The following is a 23,027-nucleotide window of genomic DNA, read 5'->3' as shown; positions in this document are numbered from 1 at the left end:
GGTAGCCCCGATGTGCAGAGCAGTCAGGGTGGAGCTAAGCTTCCTAGGCCACACCCTCCCCTGGTGCCTTTTCCCTCAGTAACGGGAATAGCCTTTTTATCTGTTCTACATGCCATGATTTTCTTTGAAACCAGAGTTTTATGGCTAAAGAATTTAAAAGCTCTGGGCCTCCAGAACAAATTTAACTCCAATTGCACCATTTTAAGTCTCATGCCCTCCTGCCATTATATTTCTCCCTGTGCTTCTGCCTGAAATGCCCTCTCCTTTCTTCTGCAGCTGACAAATGACTCTGAATCTCCTGAGCATTTTCCAAATCTGCAGACAGTACGCCTGCTCCCTCCACAGAAGGTCCGTCCCTCTGACCCAGCAGCACTCATCCTCTTTCTCAGTAGTGGTTGACAGTTGTCCCCACCACTGCACTGAGCCTCCAAGAAGGTGGCCCAGGCCTGCCTCTCTCTGGAGCTCTTCAGCCTGGCCCAGGGTCTGGCACGGAGCACAGGGGCCTCCGCCAGTGCTTGAATCAGCGCACGCCAGGCGCAGAGAGGCTGCTTAGACAAACTGGCTGAGTTCGGGAGCCTGGAATACAAACCAGGGTGTACTCACAGAATCCACGAATGTGAGATGGAGATGATCGGATGTATTAATCACTGGTTTGGAAAGGCATTAAAATATTTCCATAATATAGTATGTTTCTTTTCTAAAACAGATGTGCCCTCGTTTCATGAGAAAGTAATTGTGTTTGATCAAAACATTCATAAATGCTATCATTTACTCAAGGCTTCTATATGCTGCTTTTTTTATTGGTACTTTATACATGTGATTGCTCTCCCAATCACCTTAAGATGTTAAGGTGATTTTAATATTTCCACCTTAGAAATGAGGAAACTGAGGCTCAGAGAGAAGTGAGTAGCTTGCCCAAGCATAGTCAGCTTCTGGGTGATAGATAACAGGAATGAAATAGGTCAGTCTGACTTCAGAGCCACTGCCTTTCCATCACCCTCACTGCTTCTGACCTTGTATTTTAGATACCTCCCAGCTCAACACCCCAAGCTCAGCCCTGCCCATGGGGTGCCCCCTCTTCTTCCTTCCCTTTTCCTCCTCCTCACTGTGCTCCCTTCTCCATTTCCTTAGATTATTGCCTCTTTATTTGCATCCCAGAACTGAAATATTTTTGTCAGTGTCAATAATTGGATACTATTATGTGTGGAAACTGTCTGGTGTTAACAATTTGGTAATGTCACATTTACATTAATAAATAAAAAAGGCACTTACTAAGGCTAAATTACATATATTGTGATTTATTTTCTTTATATTGCCTTTTGCTCTTAAGGTTTTTTGAGCCCCAATTTACATATTTTTAAATGTATGGTATTTTCCCCTTCATGTAAAATATAAATAAAACAATGTAGTGAAGAGGAAGTTGATTAGATACATTTTTTTTATTAAAGATTTTCTAAACAGTAGGATACCTATTTCAAATTATATATGAAATATAAGATTGAAATACTTCTTGTTAGGGAAGTTTGAGAGGTTTCTTATAGACTTAGATTCATTTATTTTCTGCCCTCCTAGTATTTCAGCAGGATTAAGTTTTTTGAATCAGTGGATCAAGTTTTAATTTTCCTGTTCCTTCCTTATACCGACATATGCTTTGGCAGAACAAAAAAGAGACCTAAACATGTCATCATGATTTTTGTTCAATGAATTAAAAACCATAAAAGTAACAAGATCTGATCCAAATCCCTAAACTCCTGACATGGTGGTTTTGTCCTTTTCAGTCCCAAGCTTCATATTACTGGCTTTGAAAAGCTTTCTGCCTGGGAGCAGAGTTGTGGCAGCAGTGCCGAATTCCTGTGAAATAGAGTACAAGGGGGGCAGCATGGAGCAGTGGAAAGAATACGGGCCAGAAAGATCTGGGTTTGAATCCCAGTTCTGTCACTCAAGCCTACCAGCAAGTCACTCAACCTCTGCACCTCAATTTCCTCTGGACAGGATGGGGGAATGAGAATCTAGTTCAAAGAGCTGTTGTGAGGATTGGTAAGGTAATATACTTAAAGTACTCACCTGGCATAGAGGGGCTTAATAATGGTAGTAATCAGGATCATTTTTATTTTGAGAATACCTTCAATTAGCTGAATCCAGAAGGATTTCTTTATAACACAGCTGTCTACTTTGTCTGTAGTGTATCTTTCTCAAAATTTTTCAGTTTTCTTCTCATCCCATCAGGGAAAAAATACCAGGTGGATGCCAATAAGTCTTTAACACATGCTTGCCACTGTTTCCCACGGAGCGTGTATCCGGAACTTGGGATTGTCCTTACTGGGCAAGAACTGCATTAATTTGAGGGTCAGGAACCATATGCCACGGATGTCCACTTCAGGACCCAGGGGGCAGAGGGATTTTGTCATACTAAGACCATTGACTTTTGAGACAGGACAGACTGGGTTTGATCTTATGTAAGATATTTAACATTCCTTTGGGTCTCATTTTTTAATCTGTAAAATGGAATTCATGATCTTACAAGGCCCTCCATGATAGGAATTTCTGGCCTCTTTTCTTGTCGCTCTCCTTTGTTATCTGCACTCCAGTCAATTCCTCAAATGAAACTTGGTCTCTGCAGCTCGGAGCCTTCCTACCTGCTCTTTCTTCCTCCTGGAAGTCTCCCTTTGCCATGCCAGTGCTGGCAACTTGTTCTCGTCCTTCAGATCATAGTGTGGTATATTAGTCAGAATAGGATGGGCTATGCTGTAGTAACAAGCAACCCCACACCTCCATGGCTTACACAACAGAAATGTATGTCTTGCTCATGCTGTATGATGGGCGCTCTTCATCATAGTCACTCTGGGAACTAAGCTGATGGATATTCATATGCCACGTATATTGTGGCCAGCAGAATTAATGTCGTGGAACACACCCTGGCTCTTAAAGCTTCTGCCCTGTGGCGATGTCCATAATTTCTCTCACATTTTATTGGCCAAAGCAAGTTGTACAGCCACACTGAGTGGCTGGGGAAATGCAAGGAGTAGGGACCGGAATGCTAGTGAAAAGATCTCATGACCACCACATTAATGTTTTATTTCTCTAGGAAAGTCTTCCCTTAACTCAGACAGAAACTTTTAAGTTAGCTGAGCTTCTTTTGTGCTGTGACACCTGATGATTTCCCATGTCCCTGTCCACAGCACTTCCCACACTATGCTGTCAATTTCACTCTGTTGACCTCTCCCCCCAGCTAAGCTCCTTACGAGCAGGACAAAATGTTCATCGTTTTGTCCTCAGTGCCCAGCACTGGTTTTGATAGGTATTGGGCCCTTGATCTGTACATGAGAAAGAAATGAAGGCAGGACAAACATGATGGCTTACTCTGCTGCTGGGCTGTTGTGATGATTAATGTAAAACAGGATTAATAATAATTGCCTCATATAGTTGTTGTAAGGATCAGCATATAAAGTGCCTGTCCTGGTGTGTTATAGTAGGCCCTCCATGTGCTCATGGTTGTTGTTATGATGAGATGTTAGCAGTAAAAATAGCTAACATTCATTAGCATTTATAACATGCCAGACGCTCTCCTGGGTTCTTAATGGAAGTTAACTGGTGCATTGGTTCTCACATGTTACACTGGGACTCACGTTGTTTCTCGGACAGTTTTGAGGTGACTGACAAGTCATTTGCTATAATAATAGTTAAGATTCTGAAGGTTTGCAACTTATTTGTTTTGGATGAATTAGAGATTTAGAGATGATGCTGTTTCTATAGTATCATTACTCATTTGCATCACTTTTAGTGGGAGAGAAGGGGGTGGAGGTATAGCCAACTGTTGCTTCCTTTTATTGAGCAGTTAAAATGTGCCTGGGTCAGTGGCGAACACTGTACAGGCATCATCTCATGTGATCTTCCCACCACTGCCTGAGACAGGCACTGACAAGTCCCCGTATAAAGACGGGAACGCTGAGGAGAGCAAGTCTTACACTTCTTGTAAGTGGCATGGCTAGGATTTGCCCCTCATATTCCTAGACTCCTTCGCTCATGCTTTTAAGCGGTACTCTTACTGGCTCTTCTCAGCTAACTCACCAGGAGCCTTACTTGACCCTGAGCATCACCATGGGCGTGTGTCAGAAATGTGAAGCTCATCCACCATCAGAGGGTAAGGTTACAAACTGTTGAGCTAATGGACAGTGTGATGTTAAATTTTTCTCTTTAATCAGAGTAACCAGGGAGCACAGGGAAATGCTGGCAAAACTTGCCAAACAGAACACCAACAAGGCCAAAGACTCTTTACGGAAGGTTCGTACCAACGCAATGAATAAGCTGAAGAAATCAAAGGACAAGACCTCGGAGGACACCATTCGACTCATAGAAAAGCAGGTACTATTCCCAGCAGATGTAATGCATCTGTATGTGATCCAGGCACTCACTTGTTCATGTCTAAAGTGAGGAAAATGAAGATAAGATACAGCACCCTGGTCCTTCATTGATGTGATTTTTGTTGACTGGGTCTCTGTCCTGGGCCTCGCCCTGTGCTGTGCCCCGGGAATAGGAAGGAGGAGGAGATCTGCTGACCTTTCACTGTGTGCCAGGCTCTGCCAAACACTTTCCATCACTTCATTTATCCTTGTCACTACAAAGCTGTGAGGGGTAGGCAGCAAGGAAACAGGTCCAAGGAAGCTGAATGGCTTGCCCAAAGTCATACTGTTGGTAAAAGGTAGAAATGGGATCCAAAGACAGGTAGACTGACTACAGAGCCTATATACACTATTGCTCTCCTGTCCAAGGTTGGTGGTCTGGGTGCTGAGAAGTGAGAACTTAACAGTGTTCTTGGTGTGCCTGGTGGTGGCACTTACACCTGTCACTGGAAAAAAAGGGGACATATATAATACTTTCAGTCATAAAGGAAAAAAAAAAAAGAAAGAAAGAAATCCGCCCTGGCTGGTTTGGGTCAGTGGATAGAGCGTCAGCTTGCGGACTAAAGGGTCCCAGGTTCCATTCCGGTCTAAGGGCACATGCCTAGGTTGCTGGCTCAATCCCTAGTAGGCGTACAGGGGCAAGCCGATCAGTTATTCTCTCTCATCATTGATGTTTCTATCTCTCTCTCCCTCTCCCTTCCTCTCTGAAATCAATAAAAATACATTTTTTAAAAAAAGAAAGAAAGAAATCCAACCAGGAAATGACAGTGGCCTGACATGGGTGGTACAAGTGGAATTAAGGTAGGAAGATGAACTCACCAGTATTTAGGAGATAGAATTTATAATGTTGAGCCACCTTGTCCACAATAAAAGCATTAGTTTAGTAAGCTTTTGAGCAGGATGCAGACCAAGAGGGAAGGAGTGGAAAGCAGGACACCTGGAGGAGGCCATATGTGGACTCCCTGCTCCCCTTCTCCTGGGCCAGCTAGTCACAGGCCAGGCCAGACAGTCACCCAGGGGAGAATTTTAGATGGATTCATGGGCCATGCTCCTGAATTTTCTGATTCAGCAGGACTGCCCAGGAATGTGTATTTTTAACAAGTTCCCTAGGTGATTCTGCAAAAGCAGACAAGGTGTGGCAAGGCACCCGAGTTTAAAAGAGATTGTTCTGCAGTTGGTGTCCTGTGGCCTTGGGGAAGTTACATGGCTCCTCCTCGGTCTTTTTCTTCTGTAACAAGGGATTTGTAATTCTTGCCCTGAGGATTGCCCTGGGGCTGCCAGAAGCACCATTACCTGACACCCAGACCCTCAAAGCTCCCTTCTTGCCATCCCTGGGCTCTCCTCTCTCCCTGCATCAGCTGACAGAGCTTCAGAGGCTAACTGGCCTCTCTGAGCCCTCATCAGTCCTGGGAGAGTCCAGGCCTGGCCCCCACTGAGCCAGCTCCTTGTCCATCTCCCCGGGGCTTTCATCTCTACAGCTGACACTTGGCCCCTTGGTTGCTTCCTGGTGGTAAGTCCTCACTCAGCAAATCTGGGCATCTGCCGCAGGGACCAGAGCCGTGCTCCTTGCAAAAGAGAATGATGGATAACCAGCTCTCCTGCTGAAACCCGCTTGACAAAGACCGTGCTGGAAGCCTTCGGTCCTTGGCACCTGGCTTCTCACCTTCCTCTTCAGATTAGATATTTTATTCAGTGCTTGTTACTGTACATTACTTTTCAAAGTGCAAGTAACTTTATTCGTTTTTTCTGATGCTAAACCAATCCATGTTTCGTGTAAATTATTTTTAAATTAAGAAGTGAAATTTCATCACCAAGAGATGACCATTATTAACATTCAAATTATCTCCGTAAGCATTTATGTAATATTACAAGAAAAAAGATCCTACTATGTGTTTATTGCACAACAATCTTTATTTCTAAGATATTATCACTTAAATATTAGTTCTTACCATTATTAAAACTGTTTACTGTCATGTGGTTCAAAGTTCGATAAGAACATAGAAGACAGTTTTGTACACACTTCATTTTGTTCTTTTTTCCTGACAGAAGGCACCGATCTTCAGTTTCTGGTGTGTGCTTTTATTTAAGTTAAACAGGCAGGGGCTGATGGTTGCTCTATCAAGCAGTTTTAAAAATATATTTGTTTACTTTGTTTCTGATTATCAAAGTATTGTAGAAAATGCAGAGAGTCCAGAAGACTGTTTCTAAAAATGGGGAAAAATTCACCCATTAATCCCACATTGCAGGAACAACTGCTCTTAATATTTTGGAATTTTTCTCCCCCCCCTTTTTTAAACTATATATTTTTAACATGATTGAGAACATGTACTGTACGTACAATTTGTATACAGGTTTTTATTTTCTGTTCGGCATTAAAACCATTAGCATTTTCTTGTGTCTTAAAAATCTTTTTATAAACAGACATTTCTAATGGTTGCAAAACAGTCTGTGGTCATACCATAATTCACTTTCGTAAGCCCTGTTGTTGGACATTTAGTTTGTTTAGACGTTTTTGTTATTTTAAGTAAGGTTGCAGTGATTATTTTTATACACATATCTTTGTTGAGACGATTTCCGTAGGATACAGTCCCGAGTGTGGAATTACAGCGCAAAGGGGATGCATGTTTTAAGGTTCTTGGTACACAGTGCCTAAGTCACTCAAGGGTTTTTAGAATATGTGTATTTAATTTATTTTCTTTTTTTGCCTTTTCTAATCCCTAATATTTGAACCTAGAATTTTTAATGTGAGCTTAAAATGTTGCTTATGTTAAGAGTGTTGCTTTTACTTCCATACTCCATTGGAAAGATTAAGTTATTCTTTGTATAAATCCATACAGTTTTTCTAGAGGATAGTATTGCAGTCTATACCAAAATCCATACATTTCTGATTCACTGACTTGGGAATTTATCTAAAATAAATTGTCAAGAATCTTATCTATTTTTTTTATTGTTTAAAGTATTACATATAGTAGTACATATATCTCCTTTTTTCCCCCCATTGACCTTCTCCCAGGTGCCCCTACCCCCTGTCACATGCCCAAAAATCTTATCTATTGAAGTATGTGTTGATTATGTATAATTGTAGAAAACTGGAAACTCTAAATTTCTAACAGTGGGAAAATAAGTTGTTTTACATTCCTTAACTGGAATCTACATATAGCAACAATTATAAAAATATTTTACAGATGTGTTTTTGGAATTTATTTTTTAAAGGTAGATTACATAACAGTATTATAATATTTTATTTTTATAATGAAGAGTTTCATGTACATAAAAAGATTGGCAGCTTATCCACTTAAATGTTAATGGTAGTTATTTCAGGTAATGGGATTATAAACAATTTTAATTTTATACTTTGTGAGATTTTCTTAATTTTTAAAAAAATTTCCAAATATCTTTTGAGGTCATATTTTTCAAAATTGTATCATAAAAATGTTTTGTCTTCGGTCTATAAGAAGGAAATGATTCTATGGTGGGTTCTTTCCCTGCAGTCATGTCTGACCCCGTCCACTCCCCCACCCCCCAAACGCTGCCCCTCCCTTCCCTGCCCCCAGCTCAGGCCAGCTCTGCTGAAGAAGGCCCAGGGTCTCCCAGCCAGGCTCTGACATCTGTCAGCCTGCTGTTTCACCTTCGCTGCAGTTTGCTATAAATGGGCCTGCTGAACATTAAAGCACTTGGCAGAAACCACCAGTAAATCTGGCCAAGATCCTTTCACTGCTGCCTTTTTCTGAGAAACGGAACTGCTCTGAAGTGACGCTGGGTGCTAGTGGGGCTGAAGGAAGGAAAGGCTCCTAGCAGACGGGCAGCAGGCGGGACTGAGTGAGGCGGTGGGAGCAGCTCCCAGTGGCACCGAGGGTTTTCTGAGCCAGGCCTCAGGAAGCCTGCCCCAGGTGTACTGTGTGCTCCTGCCTCCCTTCTTCCTCTCTACCTTTCAGTTTCCTGAACTTGTAGGGAGCAGATGTGATGGTGATGGTGATGCTGCTGATGCTGATGGTGGTATAATCTTTGTGAGGCAGCACACGGAATGGAAAGGGCTCTGGCTGTGCTGTCGGAACGGCTCTTTGGCTTGTCAGCTCCCAGGCCAGCAAATGGCTTCACCTTTCTGAGCCTCTGGTTCCTCACTGTAAGTGGGAGCAGTAAGCCTCTCTCACAGGATGGGTAAGAGGACCAAATCCCACAGCTGCTTAACGGTGGCGAGGACGGTTGCTGGTCCTCAGTAATTCTCTGCCTATTTGCCCATCCCATGTCTCTCTCCTCACCAGGGACTGGGATTGACTGTTTTATGAGCCTAGCATTTCTGTCTGGAAGGAGGCAGGACTAGGCCAGGTGCAGTGGCCTCTGCGGGGGGCTGAGTTCTTGGCTCAGTCTCATTACTGACTTGATGTGATTCTGCACGGGTTAGTTAACATTTTATGCCTTGGTTTAGTCTTCTGTAAATAGGGATAATACCTGTGCCACCTGCCTTATAGAGGTTATTGGATTTGAATGAAGTAACAGAGAACAAAACACTTTTGCATACTATAAACTACTATGCAACCGTCAGGTGACATAATTAACATTCATAATACATTCAAGGGAGATGAGTATGGTATTTCATGTTTTGAAGATTATGTGAAATAATGTGTGTCAACTTTTTAGCCCCTTGTCAGGCATGTAGTGAGTGGGAGGTGTTGGTATCCTTGTCGTTGTTGTTAATCATCATTATTTTAAGAAGTCTGATAGAGATGGAAAAGATGAACTTGCAGGCAGACTGTCCCCAAGGGCACTCTGTGCATGTAATGTAGTAGAAAGTTAGTAAATATTTTCATTAATTAATTAATTTGAAAAGACGTCAGGAAGTGACAGTACAAATCAGAGTAACACAAGCAGCATTTGCATAGCAAATAACCAATTTAAAACATGCTTGCATATTCATGACTTTGTTTAACCCTCCCAACTACTCTCTAGGGAAGGGACCAGCACCCCATTTGATAGATGAGGAAACTGAAACTCAAACAGGGGAAAGGACTTGTACATTGTCACAGTGCTGAGAATTTAACCCAGAACACACATTATCAAATTGTCCCTCTAAGTACTCTTTCCCCCCAGTCCCCATCTCTGTCCCCAAATGCCATTTTCCAGAGGAGGCTTGCAGCCCTGTTCCTGGCTGCCCGGGGCTGCCAGCCTACACGTGCTGGAGTGCTGCTGGGCACCACGCCATACCCCATGCAAGGCAAGCTGCTCAGGTGGGGGCAAAGGAAGCATTTCTAGGGTTTGCAGCACCCGAGTGAGGAGGGACCAAGCAGCCATTCTGAGCTCTCCCAGCAGCCCCAGGAGCTTTGCTTTTCAGCTAAAAAATGTGCAGTTGTTGCTATGGTGAGAGCCTGGCTGGCTGTGCCTGGGGCCAATTGCTCCAAATCCTTTTTAGTTTCTACCCTTTCCAGTGCATTTATTTTGCAGTTCCTGGCCAAGGCCTGTGGTCTGCAAATAAAGATGTCAAACAGCCACTGTGCTTCTGAACACAGATCCTGAGCACTGTGTACCCCTCAAAGCTTCCTGCCGAGGCTTCCTGCCTTAGGTCCCTCTAAGACACGGGAGGGAGACTGCCACACCTACCAAGTTGTACTGTGTTTTTCATTCTGAGGGAGTATGGGCTTATTGCAGAAAATACAGAAAAGCACAGAGAACTTTAATAATTATTCATTTAGTAACTACTTCCTGAGCACTTGGCAGTGCTGGGGATGTGACAGATGCCACATGAATAATATATCAGCTATCTTCCCATCACTGGAAGATAATCACTATTAATATTTTGACAGCTTTCCTCCCAACTTAAAAAATATGCATAATTTTGAACATTTGAGATTGTTTCTGCTTTGTATACATATACACAATTTCATATCCTGCTTTTTCTTTAATTCAGGGGTAACTTAAGTATGTTTCTATGATATTATAAGTAATATCTTTAAGCATTCTTTTTTCATGGTTACAAAAGCAATCCATGCTTGTTATAAAATAGTTAAAATTCAAACGTTTCAGAAATATATACTGGAATCTTACTCCTGTTTATACCCTCTTTATAAGAAATGGATCCTCTTAACCTGTTTTTGTTGTTGTTCATCCTTACCCGAGGACATTTTTCCCCATTGATTTTTTTAGAGAGTGGAAGGGATGTAGGAGATGGAGGAGAGAGAGAGAGAGAAGCATCGATGTGAGAGAGACACATTGATTCATTGCCTCTTGCACATTCCCTGACCAGGGCCAGGTAAGGAACCTGCAACCCAGGTACATGCCCTTGACCAGAATGGAACCCGAGACCTTATAGTCCCGGGGCCGACGCTCTTAACCGCTGAGCAAACCAGCCAGGGCTTAACCCTTTTTAATTTTTATATGTATCCAACTACTTACCCATTCTTTCACTTTTGATTTTCTGATTTTTCATTATTAAAAATAAAGCTTAGATAATTATCTTTGTTTAAAGAACTTTTTTCAGAATCTACCCATGTGGTAATTTTCCCATTGAGAGAATTTGGGGTTAAAAGTGGTATGAACATTTGCATCAATTTGAATCCCTATTGTTGATATGTGGCCTTATCCATTTCACCATAGCTTCTTGGCATTGAATATTGTAATTAAAAACCACAACATCAAATTTTGTTAACTCTGATGACTGAATTATGTCTTGTTTGAATTTCCATTTCTTCAGTGTCTATTGAATTTTCCATGTTTGTTAACCAGATGTACTTCATCTTTTTTCAAGACTTTTTTCTGCTTAACTATTGGGATCTTAATATTCTTCTTATCAATTAGTGTGAGGGCTTTATATAGTAGAATGTCTGAGTGCAGGAAATTCTAGAAGTTCCTTAAGGGACAGATATGGCTGGCTTCTCTGTACCCTATGATAATAGTTAAGAATTTGGAATGAGACTACCCAGGATTAACTTTTGTCATTGCTACTTTCTAGTTGTGTATCCTGAGCAGGTTATCTAACTGCTTCAGTTCCCTCACCTGTGAAGTGGGGATAATAATGGGGTACCTGTTAGGAATCAGAAAGGGTGTGTACATCAAGTTTTAGTAGAGTGCCTGGCTGGGACTCAATGGACGTGAGCTTATGTCACCATTATTATTTCCCAGATAACCTTATCAGAGTTCTGAAATGTTTCTCCCCTGCCCTCTTCCAGCCCCGGTGACCAGGCTGTCTCATTTCATGTTTTTGCAGATCAGCCAAATGGCCGACGACACCGTTGCAGAGCTGGACAAGCATCTGGCAGTGAAGACCAAAGAACTCCTCGGATGAAAGTCCACGGGGCCAGTTTCTAGTGACCCACCTGGTGGCAGATTGGCATCTCTGTACCCTGTCCACACGGAAGGCCGACACCCTGTGCTCATCAGTCCTTGAGGCCCAGCCTTCCAGAGGGACACCCAGACTTGTTCAGTCTCTCCTTCCAGCCCCATCGCCCCGTTCTGCTCTGGGCCTTCTGGCAGGGGTGGGCCTTTGGAGAATGTCTGCTGCTGCCTAGCAACCAGGGCCACCGGCAGGCTGACCACTGACTAGTCCTCATCTCAGTGCCTCCTTCTCAAATAGCCCGGCCCTGTCCCCACATTTCACCTTTGCTTGGGCTGATGTGGGCCTTCACTTGTGACTGGATACTTTTGCTAGAGGCCTATTTTCACCAAGTAATAAAATCAAATTAAATTGGAAGAAGAATAACCTCAAAGGAAGTGATAGAGTCCGTGTGGATGAATGATTTCTAAGGAGCTGATGTGTGTAAAGCAGCCAGAACAATGCTTTCCCTCAGAGTCATTTCACACATGCTCTTTACTCTCCCGGACCTTTCCCCCACTCCTCACCGGCCGGTCCTGTGCCTGCTTCCTTCTCAGCGAGGCTGGCACTTCCTCGGAAGCCTCCTCCCCCCCCCCCCTCCCCGCCCCGCACTGAGGACCCCTAGTTTTGGCTCCCCCAGCACTATTGTTCTCACCTGAACCTTAGCTATTCTTTTTGATAATTAGCCTATGTATCTTCAGGATTTGACATAATGCCTGGAACCAATAGGCACGCAAATGTGTTGTGAATTAATTGCATGTAATACTTTCACAACAAATGCTGGCTGCTTTTCCTTTCTTGCCACTCTTAACACTTTCATTCCATCACCTTCCACTCTTGCTCTGTCCTCAATATTTACTTGGTAATGAGGTACCTTTCCCCCAGGGTCTGCCTCTTAGTGACAGACAAGCGATCTTTTGTGGCTCATCTTTGGGTACTGGATTAAGTTAGTTTTCCCCTCCCCAGTAATTTTTCTTTTTTCGTTCATTTGTTTGTTCATTCAGTCACTCATTCACTCATTCATTCATTCATAATATAGCCATGATGAGCTAAATACAGTTCTAGGCAATATTTTAAAAATACATTTTTATTGATTTCAGAGAGGAAGGGAGAGGGAGAGAGAGAGAAACATCAATGATTAGAGATAATCATTGATTGGTTGCCTCCTACACGCCCCTCATTGGGGATCAAGCCCAAAATCCAGGCATGTGCTCCAACTGGGAATCAAACCGTGATCTCTTGGTTCATAGGTTGATGCTCAGCCAACAAAACATGCCCATCAGTTGTGTGTCAGGTACAGTGCCATGCGCTGGGAATACAATAAGGGGCTCAATGCGGCACATGTCTTTGAGGGTGTGTGGTGCCCGGGACTGACCTGCTATTTGTAATGTCATGGCTGGAAGGTAGGAAGTTCATCCCAGTTCTGTCAAATGTCTGCCTTTAGAAGGGCACCCACTTTGGCAGCAGCAGGGCCCAGCCATACTCTGAGCAGCGTCAGCTTCTCCACTGTCTGACTCCTCTGGGCTCTGCTCCACGCTGGGAGGCATCGGGGTCCCTTTGCCCTCTGCTTGCACTAGTGGAGCAGGCTGCATGGCAGCCAGTGCAGACTTAAGGCCAGCATCAGGTCGAAGGTGAAAGAAGCTGACACATGTCCTGCCCTGCTTACCTGTCCTCTGTCAGACCCTGTTCTCCAGCCCCGAGTAGCCATCCCACAACTAGAAGTCCGCTGAAGGAAGAACAGGGTCGGAAAGAGCAATCGAGGAGCCTTTTCTGGGGTAAGCCGCATAGCAAGGGCTTTGCAACAGTCTTTCGTGAGTGGCCGAAATCCCCCACTCACTGCAAATGTGCTTCTCAAAGATGCAGGATTTTTTAATAAACAGAGGAAATGATAAATTATGTTGTAATTCCACTCCAAAGGCATTTGGTTCTTAACAGCCAAATCCTCTGTAGTCTTTAAATAAACAAAAACTTATTTGGTGAACAGACGGGGGGAAATTGAAAGATTTTCTGTACTTGGGTTCCACATGTCAACAATTTCTCTCCTGTGTGTATGTTGGCCAAAGCCGAATATCATGATAAATGAAGAAAGGAAAACCTCAGGCCAGGGCCGTTAGACAGCTCAGCAAATGGCTTTCAGCTGATTGCTCTCTTTCAGTTGACATTTATCAAAGACTTTCTCTGTTACTCGGCGTGTCAGGGCTTCGGTGGTGGCAGGGACGAGAAGAAGACTACCTGTTTGGATGTGCTGAGTAATGAGTAATGCCGGAGCGATTCATTCTCCCTCTCTTCCTTCTTCAGCTTCTCTTTCAAAAACGAAAAGCTGGATATAGACATTCTCACACTTGCCAGAGGAATTAACCATCTCCTCTATTCAGTTCAACAGCTTTCAAAGTCTCATGAAAAAATATAGGCCAGAGGGAATTCAAGAACTTTTTCTGGTTATTTTCTTTTTTCCTTGCGTGGTGTGTGTGTGTGTGTGTGTGTGTGTGTGTGTGTGTGTGTGTGTGTGAAATGACAAGAAACTAGAATGTTAAAAATTAGAAGAAACTCCTCAGAAGTCCTTATACCCCTTTAAAAATTAGAAGTGTATCCTTCCAGACCTTTCTCTATACATACATAATTTTTTTAAAGTGAGGAGGAGAGTTATTCTGTTTCTATTCTGAAGCTTGCTTTGTTTACCCAACAGCATGGCCATCCATCCATGTGTGAACATGTGGACACAATTCATTTTTTTTTCATTGCAGTGTAGTATTCCCCAATGTGAATGCACCAGAATTTATTCCCCTATTACCTCTAACATTAAAAAAAAAATATTTCAAATGCATAGAGAATATTTCTATTTAAAGTGTTTTTTAAATAAAAAGAAGCAGCCCTATTCTAAATGTATCTGTTTGGTAACCTTTTCCTCAACCTCAGAGTAACATTTATTGAATGCCTACTGTGGACCAGGTACCATGGCTGGACACTTGTGTTACTACATTCAAACTTCCGAACAATCCTAGTTGGTGTAGGTATTACTCATGTCTGTGTTTACCTGTGAGAAAACTGAGGTTCAGAAAGGGTATTTAACTTGCCCAACGTCACACAGGTTGTATTTGCCAGAGTGAAGTTTGAAGTTCCTATCTGACTTTGAAGTGGGTCCTTAATCAGTGTGCTTCAGTTCCTAGGTCTCCATCCAGTACTTACTCAAAAAGCACCTAGCATTGTTCTGGGCCCAAGGGTGATAGAGAAGCAGAAAGCTTGCTTTCCTAAGACAATTAGAAAGCTATTTCTAATAAAGGACTTCACGCAAAGTAGCAAACAGCAAGGAAATGGTAGCTCTTATGGAAACAGTAAAGATTACATATTGATACCTCACCTGGTGTCAGACTCCTAACCACGTATCAGAGAACCAGAGAGTGAGCAAAAAGACCACCCGGCAGTGAGTAATGATAATGACAATAACAGTGTTGATAGCATCGGTAACCGATACTGACTTGGTGCTTCTTAGTTTTCAAAGTAAGAAGCATCCTTTATCCCACTGAAACCATTGAGTGAAACTTTGCAGTTTCCTTTGCCCTAATGATGGTCAATGTCATGATGTGCATAAAAAGGGATATTCTCTATTTGGGGGACAAATTTTGTGATGTACACAGGGGCTGGCCTGGCCAGAGGGCAGGGCATACGTATCTCCTCTTCCTTCAAGGCTCCAGCCTCAGCCCAAATGGCCCCCCCTTTGCTGAAACTGACAGGGGCTACCATGTCCTGGGCCTTTGCTATGTACCAGTGAGGAAATTGAAGCCCAGAGAGGTTAAATGACTTGTGCAAAGGCCGTCATATGTACGGTTTGGAGTGCAGGGAGTCTGACCCCCCGCTGGGCAATCTCAGTAAGTTATTTTTTTTTAATTTTTATTTTTTTAAAGGAGGGTCTATCACCCTTTTTTTTTTTTTTTTAAATATATTTTATTGATTTTTTACAGAGAGGAAGGAAGAGGGATAGAGAGTTAGAAACATCGATGAGAGAGAAACATCGATCAGCTGCCTCCTGCACACCTCCTACTGGGGATGTGCCCACAACCAAGTTACGTGCCCTTGACCGGAATCGAACCCGGGACCTTTCAGTCCGCAGGCTGACGCTCTATCCACTGAGCCAAACCGGTTTTGGCTCAGTAAGTTATTTTAACTAAGGCCAGAGCAGTGCAGAAGTGGACAGCGAGAGCCTATGGGTCCTGTCTCAGTTTTGCCCTTTCTATCCTCAATAAAGGTCACTCCATTCCCCCATGGGTACCAGGGATGGGCTTGGACAAGATCAGAGAACCCAGGCTGACCCCTGACAGCAATTTCACCCATTTGGGGCAAAATAAGTAAAATAAAGGCAATGTAACAAATGTTTTCATACAATAGTTAATTTAACTTAAAGGACTATTCTATCTTCTTACAGTTTGCTCTTTCTACTTGTGTGTTTGGTGTTAAAATATTCTTATGATAAGAAGTTGGTGATTCTAAAAAAAATTCTTATTTAGAAAAATAAGTTAGTCCCCTCCTTTCTTTCTTTCTTTTTTTTTTTTTTTTTTTTAACTTTACTGCTGCATGAATCCCAGTCTGGCAGCTATGGTGACCTCACGCCTACTCCTAGAGCTGATGTCCCTGAGGCTGCCATCCAAGGGAAGCTGGAACTGTAACCAGAGGGACGGAGGGAGGCAATTTGAGCTGTGTGGGTGTCAGGGTCCCCGTGGGTGAGCAGGCGGTGGCTGAGGGGCAGGGTTTGGAAACAGGACAATAGTCAATCAGGAGGGTTCAGAGACCCACAGGGAGGAGTGGCGGGTGAGGAGAGGTTAAGTCAGAGAGCGGAGAGAGGGAGGCAGGGACAGAGACAGATACACACACAGGGCTAGAGGGAGGGAGACAGAAACACACCCACATGCACACTCCCGGGCACATGTAGAAGCCTAGAGATCAGCAGGTAGAGACAGAAAGAGATGGTGGCCAACAGTCACAGAGACAGAGAGGAACAGATGGTGACAGTGAGACAGTTAACAGATATCCGGAATGAGACACCTAGAAATAGAGACAGAGACACAGAGGGAGATACAGAAATACACACAAAGAAAGGGACCAAAAAGGGGTGGGGGTGGGGAAGAAGGAAAGGGAAGAAAAATGGAAAGACACATTTAGATGGAGAGAAGTGAGGGCCGACCGAAGGAGAGAGAGGGAGGCTGTGGCCGTGCTGGGCCCCAGGGTCGTGCAGGGTGTGGGTGGAGGAAGAGCCAGCGCTGGCTGCCAGGGCTGCGGGGACCAGATAAGGACGCCTGCCAAAGGAAAGCAGGGGAAGGAAAGACGTTTACTGATCCCCGGGGGAGAAAGCCAGGGAGGCTGCCCCAGGCCCCAGAGAACAATGGGTACTTGACTTCAGCGGGTCATTAATGAGACAATTAATGGAAAGAGTAACAGAGTCCTCCCGAGAGGCCTTGGAGAGTGGATAAGTGGAATTATTGTTCGGGGCGGGGGGGGGGGGGGGGGGGGGGGGCGGTGGTTCAGGGGGAGGGGGCTGTCCCCACAATCCAGATGTCCAGCATGCCAACTGCAGATTCCTCACCTGGGGCACGGGGCCTCCCAGCTCCCCCTCACATGCCCTGTGCCCCCTCCACCCTGGACTGTACCAGCCCCTAGGTGTGTCCTGGCTTTCCTATCCCCAGCCCTCTATGCTGCCGCTCCCTCTACCTGGAATGTCATCCGTTGATTATCTCCATCCATGGAAACCCTACCCATTCCGGGGTAAATGTGCACCCATAGGATGCAATGGCAAGCCAGGGCCACATGCGTCAACAAGAATAGAGTCCCCCAAACATAAGGAGCCATGGGAAGAGCAAGTGGAGCCATATATACGGTATGTTAGAATGACATAATCAAAAGGTGATTCTTTAAAATAATTATTCCTGATTCTATTTTGCATTATAAAATTATTTTTTAAAGGGTGGGTTTGAAGGGATACTTACAAATTCATAGTGGTGATTGCCACTGGGGGATAGGCGGGAGGCTTACAGTATACCCAAAGTCATTTCATATATCTATATATAAATATACAAAGTTAACACAGTATTTATTTTGGGTTGTGAAAATAGGAATGGTTATTATCTTGCTTTCTGTTTTTAATTTTTTCTATGCTTTAAAATTTGTTCCAGAGGGAGAGAGACATCCTCCAGACCCAGCTCAAATGCCACCTCCTGCAGGAAGCCTTCCAGGAGTCCACCCACCAAGCACATGTGGGTGGTCCTTCTCTTCCCTGGTTTCAAATTCTCAGAGCTCACAGTGCTTCCCCCCTTGAATTTCCTTTTGTGATGTCCATAGACCGCCTACCCCACTGGACAGGACTCTCTTGAGGACAGGGACTTCCAGCACGAGGCTAGCACAGAGGTGGTGTCTGTGACACTGAACTCATCTCTCCCATTCATTAGGAGCAACTACGAAGACTCTGATCACATCCCAGATCCAACACTCACAATCATTTTGCAGGGGAGGGGAGTGGGCTCCTGGAATTCACAGTGTGCCTTCTGGAACGGGGAGCCCCCAGGAATACAATCCCATCTTCTGTTCAGCTACTTTCCTCACTTTTGTTCCTGCCTCTGCGTCTTTACTCATGTCCTTACTTCCCCCTACACCCAGTGCACCGTTTCAATCCCACCAGGCCTTTGAGACCTGAGTTAGTGCTCCATTTCCGTTCTTTTTAAAAAATAAGTTTTTAGAGAGAGATAAAGGGAGAGGGAGAGAGAGATAGAAACATCAATGAGAGAGAATCATGGATCGACTGCCTCCTGCACGCCCTCTACTGGGGATCAAGCCCAAAACGCGGGCATGTGCCCTGACTGGGAATCAAAGCATGATCTCTTGGTTCATAGGTTGACCAACCACTGAGGTACACCACCCGGGCTCTATCTTCCTTATCCACTCATCTGTCATGGGCTTTTAGGTTGTTTCCATGTCTTGGTTGATGAGGAATTTCAGGCCTCAAGAATGACTCATAAGGCTCCTTTGATGTCAGGAAGTCCATGCCAAAAAAAGCAGCCTCGTGATCCACAGTGCCTTTAATTCTCAGAACCCATTCAGTCCAGCGTTAGATCCCGTTTTAATAATAGGTACCTTGGTAGCCAACCCTGGAGCGGATTGGAAACAGTAAGTAAGAATGTGGAGAAGGGCAGCTTCTACATACAGAGATCTATTGAATGCTGACTACATGGATAAATGAATGAATGAATGAATGAATGAATTGCCACCAGGCTGATTCTGCCTCTTACCTGATTTTCCTTCCTCTGCTCTGTCTCTTGCTGTAAGATTAATCATCTACATGGTCCTGCTCAGATGCTCCCATTGCCCAGATAACTGAATACCTCCTAACCAACCTGTTTCTCTTTGCTGGCCTATCTCCACATAGCGACCTCTTCAAAATGCAAATCATGCCTGGCCGGTGTTGCTCAGTGGTTTGGCTTCAACCCATGAACCAAGAGGTCTCCAGTTCAAATCCTGGTCAAGGCACATGCCCGGGTTGTGGGCTTGATCCCCATAGTGGCGGCGGCGGGGGTGGGGGGTGTTTCTATCTCTTTATCCGTCTCCTTTCCATTCTCTCTAAAAATCAAAAACATTTTTTTAAAAATGGGAATCAGGCCACCCTCCCTTCAGAGGCTCCCTATCACTCCCATGAAAAAGACGCACGTTCTTCCCTCAGTGTCTGGACTGCAAGGTTTGACCTGGACAGCCTTCCAACCTCTCCCTCGCTCTGGCTCCAGACACACTGACTTCTCTGAGGCCCCCACAGTGCCTGTCACTGCAGGGACTTGGCACATGCCATGCCATGGCCTGGGGTGCTCCAGACCTTTCTCTGACTTGCTAACTTCTGTACATCCTTTAGGTCTCAACCCAGTGTCGCTGCTTCCAGGCAGCCTTCCCTGACCGCCCAGGTTGGGTTCCCACCCTCTGTCAGCTGTTCCCACAGCCTAGGACTATCCCCAGCCCCTCCTCGTCCCATTTGGTTAAGGTAATATCTTCGATGTCTGTCTCCTTCCCCAACTCTGAGCTGCAGGAGGACAGGGACTATCTTATCACCATCACAAGCTCGGTGCCCGGAGTGAAGCCTGGCACCCATGTGCACTCCACAGGTATTTGCTGAATGATTGAATACACCTGTTTGGCTGTTCATTGAAATGGATTCATTCATTCAACCAATATTTATTGAGCATCTACTAAGTGTCAAGTCTGGTTCTCTACACTCCACAGTGGTGAACAAACCTCAGAGTCCCGGCCCTCCTGGGGATCACATTCTACTTGGAAGACTCGGACATTAAACAGATAAAGAAATAATACAATGGCAAACACAGTTTAGTGCTATGAAGGAAAACAAAGCAGCTGTAAGGGAAGAACAGTGTGTGTGTGTGTGTGTGTGTGTGTGTGTGTGTGTGTGTGTGTGTGTTAGTGACACCTCTGTGAGGAGGCAAGAGGGTCCTGAGAGACACAGGACCCTCCCCCTCTTGGGCAGACTGGGCCCCAGATGTGTCCAGGTGTGACAGTCCCAGATCCCCACATCTTCCCTGCTTCCCAGGGTGGGAGCAAGGAAGCCAGAAGAGGCCTTTGGGAGGGAGGCTGTGGAGCGAGTGCGAAAGCCGAAGCTGCTCTTCACAGCAGCTGTGATTGGGCTCTTTCTGCGCGGCGAGAGGCGGCGATTGCTTTGTGCGGGGAGGACTGATTGTGGCCGGGCGATTGGCACCCACAGATCGCGGCCGCCTGGGTTTACCGCGCACCCCCAGCGCCGCGGCGGGCCGTGCGCAACGCGCCAGCCCAATCTCGCCTCCTATATTCAGAGTTGATTAGACGCTATTTCTGCCTGGATTTTCAGAAGGCTCAAGAGCTTTTTTAATCACTACAGTGGCTCATTACGGTTTTGCAGTGACACTCATGTCCTTCAGTTCTCTTCTCAGATTAGATTCTATAGTCAGATGAATATTGGATGATTTCATTACATACAAATGCAATCAACAGTTTTGCATAAATTTCTTCTCTTTTCTTGAGTTTCAATTGACCCCAGCACCCATGGTGGCAGGCGCGATCCACATGCAAATGAGCTGCGTTTGCAGCCGCGGAGAGGGAGCGGGAGGAGGCGGCTCTTGCGCCAGCCCTGGAGGGAGCGAGCCTTGATTGCTCAGCTTTGGGCGAGGCCCTTGGAGGAGGGGGCGCAGCTCCAGGGGCAGCCGCCACGGCCCAGGGCACCCCTGTGCGGGGCTGATGGACCTGCTGGCGAACTGAGGCGCGGAGATGCTCAGAGTGGGGCTGGCCCTCCCTGGGCGGAGAAGGAATGTGGAGATTGAGCCCTGGCAGCCCGGCCCTTAGCCGTGTGCTCAGGTGCTTGGGCCGGCGCTAGCTGGTATGGACATTTTTCCACATTTTAACAACTGGTAGGGCCTTAACAGTGCGCTCCTGCTGGTTGTTAGCTCTAAGCCAATAAATGCCACTGCTGTTTCCATCATCATCATCATCATCATCATCATCATCATCATCATCATCATCGTTTCCCCTGTAGGGCTCAGGGCTCAAGCCATGGCCGTGAATGGGGACAACCAGCCAAAGTCAAAGCCAGCCCAAGGCAGATGGGAAAGTGGAGCCTGGGAAAATATCCCCCTTCTGGCTTTCTCTCCTTTTGTGGACGGAGAAGCAGGATAGTCTCGGAAGCCTCCTTTACCAGGAGACTGAATCCCATGGACAGTTACGGCAGCCGGGCCTGTTCCCCCCTGTGGCTGGGGAGCGCTCTCCCTGAGCAGCCTCTTCTGCTTACTCAGCGCCTTGCCGAGAAGGCGCTTCTGTGAGCTCTCGCGGCCCTGGCCCTGTGCCCTGTGCCCTGTACCCTGTGCCCTGTCTGGGCCCACAGCCCCCTTCTCCTGAGGTCAGCTGGGGACTGTGCCCTGAGGAATCTCCTTTTCTGGGGCTGCAGCCTCCCACCTGGTCTGTCCTCCAGATGCTCCTGGTGGTTGTCCCAGTTCAAATCCAGGCCCGGACTCAACACCAGGCACAAGGCTGGAAGATGACGTACGGAGAGAGCCGTGTGTGGTCAGGGCGCCCAGGGCTAAGAGCTGTGCACCTTCTGGAATGGGGAGGGGAAGGCCGGAGATGGAAGCTGTGGACCTGAGGTTCTGCCGGGACAGGGGTCTGTGCATCCCGAACCTCACTTCCCTCAGGCAGGTGCACTATAAAAGCTCAGTGACATGACACAGTGTAGGATCCCAACCCAGAGAGAGACATGCGATACGCAAGGAGTCAGGGACCCAGGAGAGATGGGACCCAGCTCCATCATCATGGACACGATGGAACCCTGAAGTAGGTGGAGCCAGAGCCGCAGCCACGGACGCGACCCAGGCCCCTGCCTATCACTGCCTCCCTAGATCAGAATCTGAACCACTGAGGTCTGGAGAGAGGAGAGTTGGGCATAGAGTCACAGCATCGAAGCCAGAGCCTCCTGCTGCAGTCTGCGGGCTGCTTCCCTCTCCTCTGGCCCCTGAGGCCCACTCCCTGGTCATTCTGTCCTTCTGAGCACAGTCTCTCGAAACCTTCTTCCCAGCTGAAGGGACCCACCCCGCACTGCCTGTGCATCTGCCTTCTGCTGCTCTCCGCTTCCCCACACTCCCCTTCCTGGGCATCTCTGCATGCATCTCTCTCCCCTGTCTCCCGGTCTCCATCCTTGACTCTGTCTGCCTCTCGGTCTCTGTGTCCCTTCCTCTCCTTTCTCCGTCTCTGCCCCTGCTCCTCTCCCCATCTCTCTGTGTCTGTTCTTTGCTCTTAGTGCCTGTGTTTCCAGAGCTGGCCTCTGATGGGATTGGTAGATTTGAGACCTTGGGCTGCCCCACTGGGAGCTCTGGCCCCTGGAAGGAGGAGGCTGGGGTTGGGGATGGGTTTCTGAGCTCTCTGAGCCTTCGTGTGGTGGCCAGCCCTGGGCCACCCATTTCTTTCCCAGTCAAGGACAGCGGGAGAGCAATCCTGTTTCTTTTACCACAGGACTATCGGCACTCTGGCCTGGAAGAGGGGTTGGAGGCAGGGGTGGGCAGGGCCGAGGAAGGCTCATGGACTCCTTACTGGACTGGGGTCATGCTATCCAGGCCGGATCTTCAAGTTGGGTCCAGACCTGCTGCTGTTGGTGGCAGGCTCGCCCCATGGGAGCTCCCCTCCTCCCCACCCTCCCTCCAGCTCCTCCTGGCGGGATGAATCTGGTTCCCCAACCCAGTGGAAATCTGGTCCGCTCCCCCCTCCCTACCTTCTCTCCTCCCCCCCCCCCCCCACCTCTCTCTCACCCAGGCACAGAGGACTGCTTT

At 46.1% G+C, this 23,027-nt stretch overlaps 1 protein-coding gene across 2 annotated transcripts in view; it reads left to right on the top strand.

Moving 5' to 3' along the window:
- MRRF (mitochondrial ribosome recycling factor) overlaps positions 1-14,581 on the top strand; it is a 46,170-nt gene extending 31,589 nt beyond the window's left edge. The window contains exons 6-7 of one of the 2 annotated variants that reach the window (XM_080671375.1): positions 4,203-4,362; positions 11,599-13,586. In XM_080671375.1, coding sequence (XP_080527501.1) covers positions 4,203-4,362; positions 11,599-11,676 — 238 coding nt within the window. In that variant the 3' untranslated portion in view covers positions 11,677-13,586. Of the gene's footprint in view, positions 1-4,202; positions 4,363-11,598 lie in introns of both variants that reach the window. The other variant, XM_080671376.1, reaches the window with a different exon arrangement.
- The last annotated feature ends 8,446 nt before the right edge of the window (positions 14,582-23,027 follow it).

This window comes from Plecotus auritus (genome assembly GCF_963455305.1).
Source record: "Plecotus auritus genome assembly, chromosome: 5".
NCBI lineage: Eukaryota > Metazoa > Chordata > Mammalia > Chiroptera > Vespertilionidae > Plecotus > Plecotus auritus.
Note: the sequence above shows the minus strand (reverse complement) of the source record. Positions and strands in the feature narration are given on the sequence as shown.